The sequence below is a fragment of the Lepidothrix coronata genome, unplaced genomic scaffold (assembly GCF_001604755.1).
Source record: "Lepidothrix coronata isolate B3197 unplaced genomic scaffold, Lepidothrix_coronata-1.0 Scaffold11, whole genome shotgun sequence".
Classification (NCBI taxonomy): domain Eukaryota; kingdom Metazoa; phylum Chordata; class Aves; order Passeriformes; family Pipridae; genus Lepidothrix; species Lepidothrix coronata.
Genome location: NW_016690191.1, coordinates 6,379,563 through 6,397,198, shown reverse-complemented (window position 1 = coordinate 6,397,198; position 17,636 = coordinate 6,379,563). Strand labels below are relative to the sequence as shown.

Below are 17,636 nucleotides of genomic sequence, written 5' to 3'. Positions count from 1 at the left end.
GAAGGATAAAGAATTATTATCAGTGGAAGAAGTATTCAGGGCAAAACTTCAGTAGAGCAGGTCTTTCATCAATTATTGAAAGAGCCAGTCTGTCAAACCTGGGGATTTTCTTAAGCATCCATCACTGCAGTATCTAAATATTTACAGGTAGATGAGATCTGTAAGTTGAATTTTGTATACTTTTGGACTCCTCTGTTGTATTCATTCTTCAAGAACTGCTGCTTCACTGTTTCTCTCTGGGCATGACTTCTGGGTGTTACATTTCTTGCTAATGTAGAAAAAAATTCATCAAAGGGGATAGTAACAGCCTTTTAAGTTATCATAGTTTGTAGCTGTATGACCGCTCTCAGTAGTACAGTCTGGAGCAAATCCATTGAGCATGAGTTATCTTTTCTTTTTCATGTGTTCTCAGACTTTGAAATTTTTGTTTGTTCAGCTATTTAAGCAGATCATGAACAGGGAAGTCCCTGGTAGCTTTATATTATTAAGATGTTCAGGATGAGCATCACTACAACTTCATTCAGTCAACAGGCAATCCTCACTGCCCTTTTTCTCTGTTTCTAAGGAATAAAATAATGGTAAAACTTTCAAAGTCTCAAAAAATGGGGACCATTCTTTTTTTATTGGTGTAAGCTGTCAAGGAATCACCTTTAAGTTTCTAAGCATTGGTTATAAGGCCCTGTGCAAGATTCCAGAATGGGTATGACTCAGGCAGATTCTTCTGTGGTTAGACAGTCCCTACGTTTATGTTAAAAATAAACATAGAAAAATTTGGAAAGCTGAGTTTCATACTGTTTATTTCTGAGCTCTACTTGCTTTTGGTTTTCAGCCAGACAACCCAGTGCATAGTTATTTCCCACATAAATAATTGAGATTGGCTGTCACTTTCAGCACGAGTAATACCCACTTAATTTAACAGGACTATGTATGTGCTTAGCTGTGGCAAACTAGAACTGGTTTTCTTGGTTTAGCTTTACATACTATTTTTGCAGGATTGAACCTTCAGTGTTGCCTAATACAAACTAGACATCTGCCATATTCATTCTCCTAACTCCCCTGAAAATGTAATTGGTTTGGTTGTGTTAGGTGTTATTTAAGATGAGGTATTAAATTAGGACTCAAAATTGTTGATGTTTCTGGGGAAAAATGGCCATCTTAAGTCATCAGGTTTTAATTTCTCTTCTTGTTAGTTTGTGTAACTTAAGCTTTAGGAAATTCTACTTGGGTTGAAATATCATATGGCAATGGAAAGGATTTGTCAGAAGAGAAAGGTTGTAATAGTAGAAAAGATTTATAACATTCAGCTAAAATTGGTAGTTTAGGGAAATTTGTTCTCTACTTGTCAGTTATTAGTGCTAGTGCTAATTTTTGGAAATTATTATACAGTAATATGCTCAATTATTGTTGTAACTATCGTAATTCTTGCAGTAACTAATACTTGTCTGCACTCTTTTTTCCATGAGGATTTTGTTTAAGAAATGGATACAGTATTATATTTATTTTTTTTTTTAGCAAAAATATGTTACTTGTAACTGTATCTTTTGAGGAAATGTGCAATGAAGTAAAATAAGTATTTTTGAAATTTCCAGTAGAACCTGTATAACAGAATATGGTTAATTCTGTCCCTCCCTGGTGTTCATTTTTAGGGTTCTTGGAAAGTGATCTTGTTATTTTTCTCTGAGTTCCTTAATGCTCATTAACTATGGTGATTTTTTACTCTGCTCTGTTGTTATTTGTCCTCTGATGGGAAGAAAAGTTAAATCTCAGGACTGTAAGGCTGTGCAATTTTGGTTGGACACCCAGACATCAGTTCTCTAGGGAGCATTTTCCAGATTTGATTACACCTACATGTTCTATGTGCTTAAGACTTGATGATCACTCTTAATGACTTAGGAGTAATTTCTGGTGCCTGCAGCAATTATACATATGGGTAGAACTGAGGTGGATTCTTAGGAGCTTAGATTTGGGGTGGGAGGGAGAGCCCTTACTTCTTTAGGTCTTAAAACACTTGTAAAACTAAAATTTCTGAAAGTAATATGAGAGTCACTAACAGTAACAGATTAAATTGTTACCTTTGGTTAGCTAGTTACCATAAGCCTAGGATTTGTGTGATATTTACACAGTCCAGAGGTAGAGGGTAAATATCTCTTCTGACTTGGGGAATTAAAAATTTTGTAGCCTTGTTATGTAGAATGAAATGAGAAAAGACTTTAAAGACTTGTAAGATAATTAGATCTTTGTAAATACTCTCTGTGGTAGTCGGAGAAGTGTGGGATATATAAGATGAAGTGGGGTAATGATCCAATTATTGTGTGCAATCATTCTGTGATCATGTTAGATCTAAAATCTCTTCTAGATGAGGGCTAATAAGCTGTAAGAACAGCTCTGCTAAATATGTTAGAACCAGAAACAGTAATTTTTAAACCATCTGTCCAACTCAGGATTGGGATTGAAGAACATAGGGCACAGAAATGAGCAGAAACCTTCAGTTCTCCTAAATTCTAATAAAATCATCGTGAGATAATATTCGAAGTTCCTTAATGAAAATTGAGGCTTTTCTGAATGTTATTTGGCACTGTTTGCTGACTGACAATTAAAATTGCTTTTAGAAAAAAATTCTATGCAGATAATTGTGAAATTATCTGAATTTGAAAAGTTATCATGGGCTTCTTAGGACAAGTGCTACATAGTGTGTCTTAACTCTTTTCTGCTTAAATAGCTAATTGCAGGCTTTCCAGAAGACTTTATCTGCTCTGCTTTCATATTTCTCTACTTTAGCAATCGATTACCTGAAATTATACTAATAAACTTTTGTACTATTTTATTTTTTTTTGTTTGTTTCTTTTTATAGATCATTTCAAGTGACCCATTCTGGGTACCAACGACCGAGGAAGAATATTTGCACTTTGGGGAAAAGGCGGACTCGGAGAACCAGGCCCGCAAGTACATGAATGCAGTAAGAAAGAGAAAGGGACTGTATGTAGAAGAAAAAATTGTGGAGCATGCTGAAAAGCAAAGAACTCTCAGCAGAAATAAGTAGCTGTGTCTGTCTCCTTTCTCTCCTGACTCAGCTGGATTATTTTCTATGCAGCAGATTCAAAATTTCATCTGGACTTCGTTCTTTGACACCATTTTTCTTACATGCTATATCTGTGGCTTATGTTTTAATAAACTTAAGCCTTTCCAACTTTTATACAGAGAAAATAGTTTATTTATTAACATAAAATATAGGCAGTTGGTATAAATTTTTAAAATTTGCCACCCAATTGAACCTCCTGTCACAAGGATTAGGAACTCCAAATTTGTTTCTTTCTGATTTATCATGTGTAGTTTTAGTTAGAGCTGGTTAGTTAGCTTGTTGCAAATAAACTATGCACTGAATTTAATGGTTTTGACTCTGTTTTTTAAATTAACTTCTGTAATGTATTTGTTTCTCACCAATACTTTCCATAGTTACCTGTATGTAAATAGTTCTAAGCCTATTAGAAGTTTCTAAAGTGTTTGTTTTACTCTGTTCCTCATGTAAGCAGTTAACCTAAAGCAGTAATGTATCTTCTTTAATTCAAAGGTCAAAAATAGCACATGTGGAAGACTTAAGCCCTTTAAAAAACCAAGCAAGATTTTTCTTTTTTCCTTCCTTCGAAGTCATCTTATTAAAACTTCATAGGATTATCCTAAAGTGGGAGCTGCTGTCTCTGAACTAGACATGCAGCTACTTCTGCCAGTCCTGTGTGTGTGTTTACAGACTCTTCGAGAAATTCTACCCATTCACCCTGTTGTTTTGAATTCAGTGAAAAGGGACACTTGCAAAAATATACAAAATATCTTGCTCTTTGCAGGTGTCTAAGATGCAGAAGGCTCCAAAATGATTCAGACCAAGATTAACAGGAAAAAAGTCCCCACAGGGGGTAAGTTTTAGTTAAGGAAAGTGGAAGCCTTGGATAGGAGATCACAGAATCATGGAATATCCTGAGTTGGAAGGACCCACAAGGGTCATCGAAGTCCAGCTCCTGATAGATAAACATGATGCATGGATTATCTTCTCATTTGGCTGCTTAGATTTGTAAAAGGAAAGAACAAGATTTCTAGCAAGTTAAGGCTGAATGGATAGGTGTCCTTCAAGAGGTTCAGATATTAGCTAAATGAATTGGAAATAAGTCCTTAAATTTTGTGCCAACTGACTTTATGCTACCTCTTGTCTTTGCTAATTGCAAAAAGTTCTGTTTCAGGTAACCATGCAAATAGGTTGTTCTTTTCTTTCCAGAATATAACCATTCCTTTAATTTGTGATTGCTTTGTACTCCTTTAGCACCTGCCTGGTCTTCCTGAATAATTATTCTCTGTGTGTCAGTTAATGCAGCAGGAAGAATTTACTCACATCAGTTTTGCTTCTTATGGGAAAGAAAAGTGTTACTTGTTTCACAAGCAGAATGATTTTGAATGCTTAACTTTTATTTTAAATAATAGGCTTTGCTTTTCCAGCTTGTTTTCTTTCATTGTGGAAATGTTTCCTTTTAAGATTATATTTATGAAATACTCAAGCAAACAAATATACTAAACATTTACTAAATGAGCTAAAACATTTTAGGTCTGAATACAATCTTTTGACTCCCTACTAACCTTAGGAACTAACTCTTCTTGTTTGAAACACCCATTTGGAAGCTTATTCTGTGGGAAATAAAATGTGTCACTTGTTCATAAAGTCACCTGCCACGCTAACAAAACCAGAGAAACATGCAACCTTGGTACTGTGGACTGTTCTTCTGATAAACGTTGAGCATGGAAGAGTAGCTTTGTCTGTGATTCTGGAATGCTTAATTAGATTGAATACTTGCTTTGATAGCAGAGGGGTCCTGGCAAAATTCTTCACCTCCACATGGGCATTGTTTTGAGTTGAAACTTGTCTTTAACAATTTGGAGTTGGTTAAGCAATCACAATTATAACTGTCCTTTGCATTCTTCAGAGTGCGTGGTTGAACCCTCTGCTTTTCTGTGTTTGATGTTTGGCTATAAATCTGTGCAGAAAGCTGTAATAATAAGTCTATAGGAAGGCTGTGAACAGCCAAGTTCAAGTACCAGGCAACTTCTGAGCAGTCCTTCCAAAAGCATAAGAGGGAAGAGGTGAGTCAAGACAGGCTTTACAGTAGATGGCAGCTAAGCAACAAGATTTCTCATGAAAAGCTGTGGGCAGGAAAATTCTGTAGTCCTACTTGAGGGATCTTTGGTTGATCTTTCAGGCAGCCTTATTAAAAGGGAACCGTAAACTAATGAGTTTGGTACAGCCAGGCCTGGCCTGATTTACTGTCAAGCCTGAGAAAAACTGTTTTGTGTGTGCAAGGAGTCACCTGGTTGTGCAACTAACTGAGACCCAGAAGGATGAAAGAACCTCAGCTTTGCTAAGTGTTTGCTTGTTCTTTCTTTCCACATACTGGGGCAGGGGATTGTCTCCAGTATAAATGAGAAACTGGACATCAATTTTCTTGTCATAATTCACACAGGAAGTAAATACACTGTACTTGAAAATTCTGGGAGCAAAACAGCACTCTTGATTAGAGAGGGCTTCCTCAAATATATCTGTCTGAAACATTTTTTCATTTAAATAAACCTAGTGCCAGACAAGTACCATTTACAGATGGGACTAGAAGCTTAAAACCTCCCACACTGTGACTTTGGCAGCAGAACTCGAATTGGAAACTCAGGTGAGTTTTCTCCTGGCCCGGATCATATCAACCTAAATTCTTTAGACAAGGTATCTGAAGGTTTTGCTTCTTCTCTTAGGGTTTCTCCTTTCTAACTTCAGTTTGGTTCAGAATGCTGTGTGAACTTTTCTGTGCTTCTTCCTAGTTTCCTTTGGAAGCAGAAATAGAAGAGCATGTGGAGGAGAGGATGTGAATGAGCTGGATTATTTTGTCAGCACCATTTTTTTTAATACATAGTTTGAATTCTCACATAGCTTATGATTCATTTTGATTCTTGTTCATACCAGACTGCCTGTGAAAACCTAAGAGTTGAAGCTAGGCAAGGGAGTATAATTTGCTTCGTTGCATCAAGTAGAGGATATCCTACACATCCCCTTATAGGGATAAGGTCTTTTAGTACCTGTTGTAATGTTGGCAAGTAGTCCTTTGGTATTCGTAAAATGTTCTGAAATTGTTCCTTGAAGAGAATCTCTTATTTTAAACCCTGCATAGATATGTCAGTAAAATGATAAAAAGTGTTTACTTTTCTTATTGTGCTGTTCTTCACCAGTTTGCAGTTTTAATCCTTAAATTTCCAGTATCTCTGATGTGCTGCTTCAATACAGCCCTGAGGAGGAAAATACAGTGTTAACATGAGTTGCCTGTGTAGTCCCAGCTGATCTTACTAGTGTTGAGACTAATAGTTTACATGCTAGATAAAATATTTACGTGTAAATACTAATTTGATTTAGCAGTATGTCTGAATTTTGGTCTCTTATCTACTTGATGTGGCTTAGTCATATCCTCTGTTGTGAGTGTGTGCTTTTTGACTTGTTTTGTGCTAATTTGGATCTACTCAAAATTAGATAAGATAAAAATTAATATTTATTTTTGTAATATTCATTAATAAACTGAAAAGCTTGGGGGGCATTGTTTTTTACAGCTGTATCATTCCATGATTATAAAACTCCTGCAAATCATGACTAACAGGAGGAAAAAATAGATACCATGAAGTAGTGTGGTTTGGGCTGCTTGGCAGAGACTTTTCTGTTTCAACAGATGCTGTTTTCCTACAGAAGCTTTATTTATTTATTTATTTATTGTTAATTTATCCTTTGATCCCCTCTACTCATCCCTCCTCCTTCATTTCCTGTTTTACCAAGGATGCAACTCCATAACACCGTAACATTTACGCAGGAATATTTTTATTATCATCTTACTTCTTTTTACTGAAACTGCTTATCTTTGTAAAGACTTGCTGATTCTGGAATTTAAACCAAAAAAAAAAAAGCGAAATTCAGTAGTATTTTCCTGTTACCATTTTTCATGGTTGTGTAAAAGCCTTGTCTCTCACCTTTACAAAGTGACATGTCTCAGTGTCCTCCAGTGAGATATCTAGATTCGTTTTTTTCCCCAGAAAAGCTATTAGTGTAAAAGGGTAACAATAAATAATAATTTACACAGACAGCAAAAATAAAACTTTTGTCAGAAGAAGCTGTAGTCTTTTTAAGCCCTGCATTTCCAACATGCTCACACATGTTTGCTACCCCTTGAGAAGGAGTGGAATTCAGTGGAATTCACCTTTTTTGTGAAGTGGCCACAGAGCACAGCTAAAACCTGCATCTTGTCAGGTGCAATTACAATGGGAGGCAGATTGATCATCACCAATTCAGTGCTGTCTTTTTCCCCATCTGTGGAGACCTCTTTCCAGAATTTTTTTATATGGTTCTTTTACACTGTAATAAGTTGTCAGGTAATGAATAAATCACTCTTATTTCATTGCTTTCTGAATGATTTATGCCAGTGTAAACTGCTACCCTTGCATATTTTGTCATTTGTTTTGCTGTAGCAGAGGCCTCAGAGTTAGAGACAAGCCTTAAGAAACTTTTGGGCTTTAGTGATGACTCCATGACAGTTATGTGTTTTATTGTCCCCTCTGCCATATTCTCATGAAAACAATAATTCTGGATTTTAAATTGCCTAAAATGGAAGAAAAAGCCCACAGTGTTAAATCTTAAAGGTTGGCTGTGGAGTAAGCAATGAGATTTTCAGAGGGGTTAGTACAAAATGATCCCTGGCCTTCTGACTCAGTGTAATGTTTTTATGGCATTTGAAAAAGGGAACACTGAGCAGTCTTTTCATTGTAGGCTTCAAAAAAATAGTTTGGAATGGCCACCATGCAAGGCAAGCCTAAATGCTGTCCTTCCTGTAAGAAGGTTGATCTTGATGAAGAGACAGATTTAATCATGCTTAAGGAGCCCTTGGCAAAGTCCATTACAGCTTCAGGAATCCTAATCCTTTGCTGCATCTGAAGGCAGTGTAACTTTTTGGCTAGACTTACTGCCTGAATACTCTGAGATATTATTCCTGCTTGGTTCAAAGGGGAGGATGCAAAGTCAAGGTCAGTCATGTAGGAGGAAGGACTGAGACGACAAAAATCCCTCAAAAATTTTCATGGCAGGAGTGATACAACCATTAAGCAGTGGTTTCTGATTGCCTCTAATATATAGGACTAATAAAAAAGGACTATAAGGACTTTCTAAGACTCCTTTAAATGATGATTTTATAGCAATCAACCTAGTTTCAAAGTCTGATTTATTTGTTCAGTGATAAAGATATATCCAGAGCACACTGGCACTGAAATATAGTAGCAGGCATGCTATGGAGCATTTTCTGTCTTTCATCTCTTGTCATGGCAGCATTTACCTTTAGGAGATCAAGAGAAAGGCTCTTTAGTAGAAAAAGCTGGCATTGCTTCATGGAGTGAGTGACAGAAGGAGCCGTGTAAGCGGCAGCTGAAGCTGCTCTTCCCCTGGAGACTCGGCACAGAATGTTCATGACAAGTGCTGCTGCCACTGGTCTGAGCACTGAAAGCTGATCCTATTTATGAATCCGTGTCTTCTCCTTGTAATGTTGCTGTCTTGCAGTGTGAACAGCTTAGGAAGGTTATTTTAAATTAACCTTCCTGTGTTAAAACAATGTCTAGTCTGTTCCTATCACATCCAACATAATAAGCATCAAGGCCAGCGAGCAGTTTGACTGCAGCTGGTGTGAAAGGGGAAGGCTGGAAGAGAAATGTAAAAATGTTGTGGAAAAAACCAACCTCATCACACTTGCATAGATGCCTTTATAGGAACTGCTTTCATTGCATAATGAGATTGCTTTGTGCTCTGAAAGTGTTCAATAATAAATAGTGTGCAAGTGTGCTGTATGGAAGATGTGCTGCCTTGACAGGCAGAGTACTTACATAGAGCATCCCTTCTGTTTGGCCTTGCCTCTGCGAAGGACAGGGTGAAGAAACAAGCCTCTCTGTCCCTGTCCTGTAGATTGCAGTAAAAACCCCTTGACTGTGGCGGACTCATCATTTCAGAGAGCCTGGTGGAAGGGAGCTGTGCCTTCTCAGCAGCAGCCATTCCCTGGGTACCAGTTCACTGACTGTACAGAAAGGAGCTCTGAATAACCTTTTTAATCCCTTTCTGCCAGGACCTACCAGTGAATTATGGCTTCTGTTGCATCTTGCTGCTGTGACAGGTGGAGCCTGAGGAAGTGAATAGAAGTATACTTTGCAAGGATGTTGTTCTGAGATCCACAGGCTTCATGAAGGTGGCAGGCCCAGCATCATGAAATTAGGGAGCTTACTCCTTCTCAGGTAAGAGAATGCTGTAAGGGAAATTCTGTAATTATTCTGAAGAAGCCTCTGCTATCCTGGGCTGGAAGGGCTTGCAATAGAAAAGGGAAGTACAGTAACCATCCTGCTTTCTGATAGCTGTCACTTGTGCTTGAGCTTATCAGCGTAATTTTCCAACCCAAAGAGAAAATACTAAAACTGTGATTAACATCAGTGTCACTGTTACCTAACTGTGTAAAGAAGAGTTGGTGGGTGACAAGCTGAGCCTCTGCTTTTGCTTGCAGGGAGCTTGCAGAGAACATATTTCTCTGGTCAGAAAAAACGAAACTGTATTTCTTCATAGGTAACTAGAAAAATAGCAAACAGCTGCATCTTCTAAATATGTCTGAAAGGTGAAGTAACTAAGATTCCCTTTTGTGTATAGATTTAGTATTGATATTAGCAGTTTGGACTTGAGCAATGTCATATTATGTGGGATTCACTCTTAGACAATCAAAAAAAGAGCCACAGTCCCCAGCCCGTGGTATTGGCCATGCTAAAACAGAGAATGTGTCCTGTGACCAGGCAGCCCCAGGAAAACAGAGGCCAAAAGAGTTAAAGCTGGATATTAACTCAAACGTCAGCTTGGAAGGAACTGTTCAGTGAAGAAAGTTACTGAGCAGTTGAAAGAACCACTGAACAGTATGAAAATCTTATGTACTTTGCCAGGGACGCCCCTCAGTGCAGCCATGGGACTGGAATTGGTTTGGAAATGGACTCCCTTGGGGATGTGCATTTCTTTTGCAGCTCATTCCATGCAGGTGTGGTATAACACAGCCTGGGCCTCCATTTCTAGGACATACAGAATGTTAGGACCAGAATCTCATTTTGTGTCATTTGTTGTTTACGTGACTTCAGTTGAGTTCTGTTTGATTTCTGCCAGATGAGGACCTGGGTTTTGTGCCACTTTCATTTTGTTCTTGACTTACAAAGTGACAGGTATCTCTGATAGTTGTTGCTGAGCCTTTTTTCTTCATAGGTTTATTACTGGAGAGCAGAAATATGTCTGCAGACTTGTGAGCACACCTATAAATAGCAAGCTACGGTACATAAGACTGTTACTGTTGCCAACTGTGTGTTTTTATGACAAATCTTGTGATACTTTGTTTTTCCTAAAAACCCCAGGTCTTGTATTTCATCAGAATCTTGGTTTTCATTTTTAAAAAAAAAGTTTCCAGCTTGATGTTGGCATCAAATTAGAGAAAAACATGAAAATGTTTGCAGCTTCACCATGATGGCAGAAAAAACCAAATGCATACAAGAACCCCTAAATATAGTATTTTACTTTAAAAACAACAAACAAAAAATCCCAAACCACCAACTAAATGAAAGACCTGTGGTTTTGAGGGACAGACTCTTAATGTCTGTGTTGTGGTCTTTTACTGTAACTGTAAAAATGACTTTTGTAATACTTTTTATGAAGTGGTGGTGTTTTTTTCATTGCAGATAAGCTTCTTGCAAAATCCTTATTGAAAAAGAAAAGATGTTGCATCCTCTGGAAACATTGGTCACTTTATAAAACAAAGAGCTGTTAATAGTCCCTGAACAGATGCCTTTTTCTCTAGATCTAATTCTTGATTTGAGTCTGTGTGATCCAAAGCAGGAGGGCTGGAGGCTGACAGTAAATCTGACAAAATATCGGGCTGTTGTGGGGGAAAATGCTAGTCTTGATTCTTCCCTCCTTGCTCAATGCATGCTGAGTTACCCCTGCTTTTTATCAGGGTAAATGTTTAAGGAATAGTTGGTTCTGTTTTGATATTTAGACCTTGGATTTCACTTTATAAAGATTCCCTCAAGGTACAGCCCTCCTTTAGCCCCCAGCTTGTAGCCCCAGCTTGTCTCAGAGCAAACCAGTGTGTTGTGCTGTGCTTTTACTAGAGAAGTCTCAAGTCATCACTTCCACGAATCAAAGTGTTTAGGATAAATCTTTGTGGGTCTGGGCAAGGGAAACCAGGCGGGACTGCAAACTGAACTGGAGCTTTCCTTCTCTCACCACTTCCCATGAATTGACCGTTCTTTTCTCAGAGAGAGAGATTAAATGTTTTAAATCTTGCACAACATAATTATCCAGCACTTCAGTAAAAGGGAGAGAAATGGTAATTTGTTGTGTTTGATATTTCAGATGTAAAAATCAATTTGAAATTATTCCAGATCAGCTTTAATCATCCTGAATAAGTAACGAAAGGGCAAAAAAAGTCAGAGTAAGCTTTTCACAGTGCTTTTGTTGACAATAAATGCTGTTGTAGATGAAGAAGTTATCAGGGCTGAAGAGAGAAAGATGATTACTGGATAAATGGGCAAACTTCACTTTGGAGAGTTGTGCAATAAGAGGTAAGATTATAGAAGAGAAAATAAGAATTTGGTAGGGTCAAAGGCCTTTTTGCTACAACAAATATTATTTTGGAATGTTTGATGGAGTTGTTACAGAGGAGGTTAGCAGAAATAATTATTTCCTGATACTTAGACATGAAAATTTTGCAACAGTTGATAATTTCGAAATCAAAATATATTTTCCATGACTTTGAGCTATGTTGGTTTTATGTTGTTATACTCTAAAAAGCTGCTTTTTGGAATTATAGCAAAGCAAGGGGAGTTTGTTTATTTTCTGTCACTTTTACTCTGTGGATTTAAACAAATACTAGGAATTATAGGTATATTTTCAGGGCAAAGATAGAGCCTTCCCTGTTATGCTGTATTTCCTTTTCTGATCCTGCTATATCAAACTTCTTGATGATGATATTCATCACTGACTTATAATGACACTCCTGAGGAGCACCCTGCTTTTCTTTTGAGATAGAACTTGGGGGGAACATCCCAAGAGCTCATCAAGTTATCAGAAAATTTATTTTATCTTTTCATTCTGCCCTGGCAAATATGTTTTTGAACACTACATATTTTGCTGTGCAGTGTTGTTTAAAAACCGAAATACACGCTTGCGGGAAGTGAAATGAAGGATTTGTGGATTGTGTAGCTGTGGAGGAACTGGTGGCAAGGTCTGGGGTGTTTTTTCTATGCTGATTGCTCAGGGATGTATTATATTATCTAATCAGAAGTCATTACCGGTTTATGCAGCATTAAATCAGACAGCCTTCCATACATACACTCTGCTGGGTCCCTCAGGGCAGGATGGTTCTTTAATGGATCACATTCCTGAGATCAGCTGATAGGGCTGCATCATTGCCCTTCACTCACACAGATGATCTGCAAAGTGAGTGAACATTTAACTACCCCAGGAAAGAAGTCTGAAACTGAGTTTCTAAGCTCACATTCCTGCTAAAGAAACAGCCTTGAGTTTTGTTTGCTAGTTTAAAAAAAAAAAATAAAAATTATCCTTCTAGAAGGAACACCCAGAGTCAGCAGGTTTCTTAGAAGAGTCCTTTTCCTCATGATGGTCATTCTTCCAGCACACCCATATTAATCAGTAATGGAAAGACCTGATTTTACAAACTCAGGAGTCTGTGCTGAGATATGTAATGGCATCAGGTGGGCATAGGTGTGAAGTCACTGAATATTCACTGTAAACTCAGAATGTGCCATGAAATGTTTGTCTGGCAGAAGTATTAGAGCTCTGGTACAGGGCAAAGAAGGAGGATGAGGGTTGCTGCTGAGAGAATATGGAGGTTCAGAGGTGGGTCCGATTTTTATTGATCTGTGTAGAAAGAAATAAGTTAATATTTCCTTTATTTAAGAAGGATGTTTTGAAACTGAAAAAATCCTTTTCCACAGCTGTAAGATGCATTTAAACCACCCAGCAGGAAGCAGTGATCTATATTCATGTAAATGTGTGTTGATGTCCTCTTAGAAGTTTAAATGAAACACCCACATCCAGGAAGCTGGTGAGCTCATGTGGGAGCACAGTTGCAATTCTTCATTAAACTTACTAGATGGGACATCTTTTTCACTTCAGAAGCACTGAACTTTGGCAATTTATATTTATTTGAGATGAAAGAGGCAAACTAACAACTCAACACCACTTCTAAATAAGAGGAGACCTAGGTTACAAATTCATCATTTTTAAAAACTTACTTAATTTTTGTTGAATTACTCATTCTTATTGCAGATGATTAGCACCACTCCCTGTTCTGTAGAAGCAGATTTTCTTTTTACCATAACACTGCAACCTTCACCCTCCATATCCACAGGAAAATGTTTCAGAAGATAGAACAACGAAAATGTGGATGTTTTCTCAGATGATATAAACTTGTGTAATTTTCTTGTCTTGGTAGCTATCATTAGTTAGCTAGTGTTGTAGCTCTTTTAGATCAGTGAAGTTAAACTGATTTATTCTGGTTGAGGGCCTATGGGGGATTTTATTCTTGGTGCAGATTGGGATCTTAACCAGCCTGTAGAATTTTAGTGCAGGGAAGGAGCTGTATATTAAACCTTATGTGAAAGGTCAAAGGCAAACTCTCCTTTTTTAATGAGCCCCATTATTTAGTTCCATGTATGTATCAGTGCTGCTGTTTGAAACAGAACCAGATCTTCTATTCATATGTGCTTATAACACTTTCTGTGTAATGTTTTAGCAAAAAAAAACGGGATTGGGACCCTTGCAGAGTAAGCTTTTTCATGAGTGAAGCTCAGAGCAAAATCTACAGCACTCTGCTGTATTATGTTGGGAAAGTAATGCCTCTGTAGCTATTATCTAATGCTCAGCTTAGGCTTTACATGTAGGTCTGTTTGATTATTGCCCCTTGGAGCAGATAAGTGTATGGAATGATCTCACTCTGTTGTTAAGATAATTTCTCTTTGGGGATTCTGACCTTCTTCACATTTCAATGACATCATCCTTTTTACAGACTGTAAATCACTAATGCTGACTCCTGGCCTTGCTAATAAAACTTGCAGAAATACAGTATGGAATAAGAGAATGCTTATATTAATATTGTTAGATGTGTAACTAACTTTTAGCTGCTCAAAACTACTTTCTTAAAGGTAAACTCGGATAATTATAGCCTCATATTATGGTCCTAACATGTCTGTTCTATGCCAACCCATATAGTATACACAGCTACCTAAGCAGTAACTTTAGTGTTTTAATTCTGTAATCTAAATAACTTTATTAATCAGCCTGAAACACAAGAGCAAAGGGAAATGCTTTTCCACAGTCACCAGCTTTTAAATTGCAGAACATTGCAAAAAAATCAAAATGTATCAGTTTAGCCACAGCAAATGGCCTTTATTTATAGAAAAGGCCAATTTTGCATGAACCAACAAAGACAATTTTCTCATTTAACACAGCAGGTATTTGATGGATGCAAAATTGCATGCTTGCAAATGGTTCTTTCAAAATACCTCAGAATGGTGCCTACTGGTTTCCCTAGTAAATACCTTCATATCAGCATCCACGGTGTTGCAGGGGGTGCAAGACTGCAAGAGCTGCAGAAGAGAGTCTGAAGAATTGAATATTCTTGCCACAACCTATTGCTGGGTTGAAGCAAAGAAAGCCTCTTTCTTTTGTGAGTCCTTCCATGTGTTGTCTTACGTGCATTTTACCTTCTGAGCAGCATGAGTCTTCTGTGTTATTGGTAGTAATGTCTAATGCCTAATTAATGCCTCATATAATGATATTAAAATCAACCAAATCAGAGCAGTGTGTTCAGATCACTGGTGTGTCTGAGAGCACTCTGTGTACAGTCACTTTCACCATTTCTCCTGCATGTTCAGACAGTTTCCTCTTATGTTTGTGTGGCTTTTCACGTGCAAGAGGAGGAGAAGACAGTTCTAAGAAGATATGATTGAAGGTACACGCACTGGATAGTTTGGGAACTAGTTGGAAGAATGCAGAAATTATTTTTCACTGGTTTTGATTTTATTTCAGTGTGGCACGTCCTGTTTGGCTTGTTAATGTGATCTGTGACCTATCCTAAACTAAACGGCAAATGGGCAAAACCTGAAGCTGCTTGGCAGTAGCTGCCAATGTGTACAGTGATGTGCAAATACAGTCTCTATGAAGCTCCTGTCTCTGGGGTGCATTTGCACAGGAAAAGCATAATTTCACAAGCCCTGCACTTGTGATTGCTAATCACAATTTTAATAACCACATCTTTTAAGTCATGTGTCAGTCCAGGTCCCCAGTGATACCATAAATGTTTTTAAAAATTGACTGGAGTAGTGAAATCCAAGTGTGAAAAAGATCAGCTTTGTCTGGTTTTGCTTTCCTTCCTTCCAGTTTCCTGCTTTTTGTCTTTGCCCATTCTCCTTTATTCCTTGTTTTCTTGGGAAGCTCCATAGCTGTAGAATATAAGTCAAAATACCAGCAGGATTACATGTTGTTTGCAAGCAGCCAATGCACCCTGTACTGATCATTTATTTTGCACTAGTCCCTCCAAGCTAAAACTAACCTGAAATCATCATTCTACCCTTTTTATTTTTGATGTTATTCTTTCAGTTTCTTGTTTGAAGTCTTGTTTTTCCTGTAAGAATCCATGGGAGGTATTTGACATTTTACTTTTTTTAATGTTTTTAAGGGAATACAGCCTATCTTTTTCTAAAAAGACTAAAAGGAAAAAAACAGTGATTTTTTTTTCTCATAAGTCCAGACATTTCCAGTCAGAGTTACATTTCACCTTATAGATGTATTTAAAATTATCTGTGCAATTTATCTTTGTTTTCTTTGTGTTCAGAATTACGTGCTGTAGACAGTGACTTCAGGGCCTCTTAGAGCTGTGATGAGAAGGCAAATAGGAGAGAAATATTCTGAAAAAAGAACCAGACTGTAGTCTGTGTTGTGCTCTTTATGTATTTTCCAGCTGGTTTTTCTTCTAACGTTCAGCATTCCTCGTGGGACATTGATGCAAATCTGCATTCACTTTTTTTTTCCTCTTTGTATATAACACACAAGACCTAAAATAAAGCAGTGATTTGCAGTATTAGGAAATGTGGCTCAGTGTCCCTATCCCCAGTGTGAACGTGCACATTTAAATATGAATGAAAGTGGGCCAGAACCCCCTTGAAGCTTGGAGTTGATGCACAGACTGCCTGTTCTTTCCGGTTTAAGTACTGTACTTTCTTTTTTTTCCTTCGCTGAACAACAGCTACCATATGGGCTGAGCTTCAGCCAGTCAACTGCTAAATTACAAACACTCTTTTGACTGTAAATTGAATGGAAAAGGATGTCAGTTATCGCTTTCCTCCCGTGGCCACACCACAAGAGCACCTGCAGTAAAAAAATGGCATTCATGCTCTGAAAGGCACCACATGCTGCTATTGTGAGCTGAGCAGTATCTAACCTTGGCTTTGCTTACCCCACTCCTGTCGCAGCGAGAAGATTGCAAAGATAAGAGCCTCACTTCTGAATACAAATTCACTTAGACACACTCTCAGCACTTACCCACCAGAGTGTGTTTCCACTAAAGGAAGTAAAAATCTGCCTAGGAAGATGGCTATCTGTGGTATCCTTCAGAGAGGAGTCTTTGACTTAGGCACGTGTTTACCGAATTTATTTTGAAGTTTGTTATGAAATTATAACTGCTCTCTCTGAAGGCTTCACACCGTGACCAGTTGAGCTCACCCACAGGATTATCTGGTTTCCAGCCCCAATGCCAGAACAAAACCATTCTGTTTCTCACCCAAGCAGAGGTATCCTGCAACTGGACCCTTCCTCCATGCCCAGGGCAGGCTGGAACTGGAAGCCACACAAATGTGTGCAAAGAGAATTTGTGCAGGGAGAAACCGATGATGTCTGGAAGCAGTGAACTGGGCAATCCCTTACAGGAGACAGCTGTTGGGCCAAGAGATTCCTTGTGTCCTGACATGGAATACGACAGCTGAGCTGGGGAGCAGCTGCTGCTGTCAAGGGCCTGCCAGCCCTTGGGTTCAAGGAAGGTGGGGAAACTCCATCATCTGCTGTGTCCATTAACTCTTCCTTTCCTAGATAGGTACATGATTTGTTATTGAACTAGCCAAAATGTTTATTCACTCTGTGATTTAAAATTTTGGGGAAGAATTGGCAGTTTAATAATTAGGGTATTTTATCTTCTGAAGCCTAAAGCTGCATGACTGGCTAAAGAATTGGTGTTTTTGTTGAGTTCCCCAGTGGATTGTTTGATGCTGTCTTACAGCTTTTGTTCTAAGACTCCTTAAAGTTCAGCACCATTTTTGAGTAACTGAGGGTTACACTTAGTGTACTGAAAAAGGTATTACAGTGCTAAGGAATTTATGGGGTGACCAAATAACATTCAGAATTATAATTTACAATTACTGGTCATGAGTTGAAACTGCACTGATTTGGGGCCTTGAGCATTTCTGCCACTGTTAAAACCCACAATGCTTGAACACAACCAAATAAT

The 17,636-nt window shown here is 38.0% G+C and overlaps 1 protein-coding gene across 2 annotated transcripts in view; it reads left to right on the top strand.

Moving 5' to 3' along the window:
- The window catches only part of EFL1 (elongation factor like GTPase 1), a 69,014-nt gene extending 65,628 nt beyond the window's left edge, over positions 1–3,386 (top strand). For both annotated transcript variants that reach the window (XM_017805105.1, XM_017805106.1), the window contains exon 20: positions 2,852–3,386. In XM_017805105.1, the coding sequence (XP_017660594.1) occupies positions 2,852–3,040 (189 nt within the window). In that variant the 3' untranslated portion in view covers positions 3,041–3,386. The remainder of the gene's footprint in view (positions 1–2,851) is intronic.
- Positions 3,387–17,636: the final 14,250 nt, after the last annotated feature.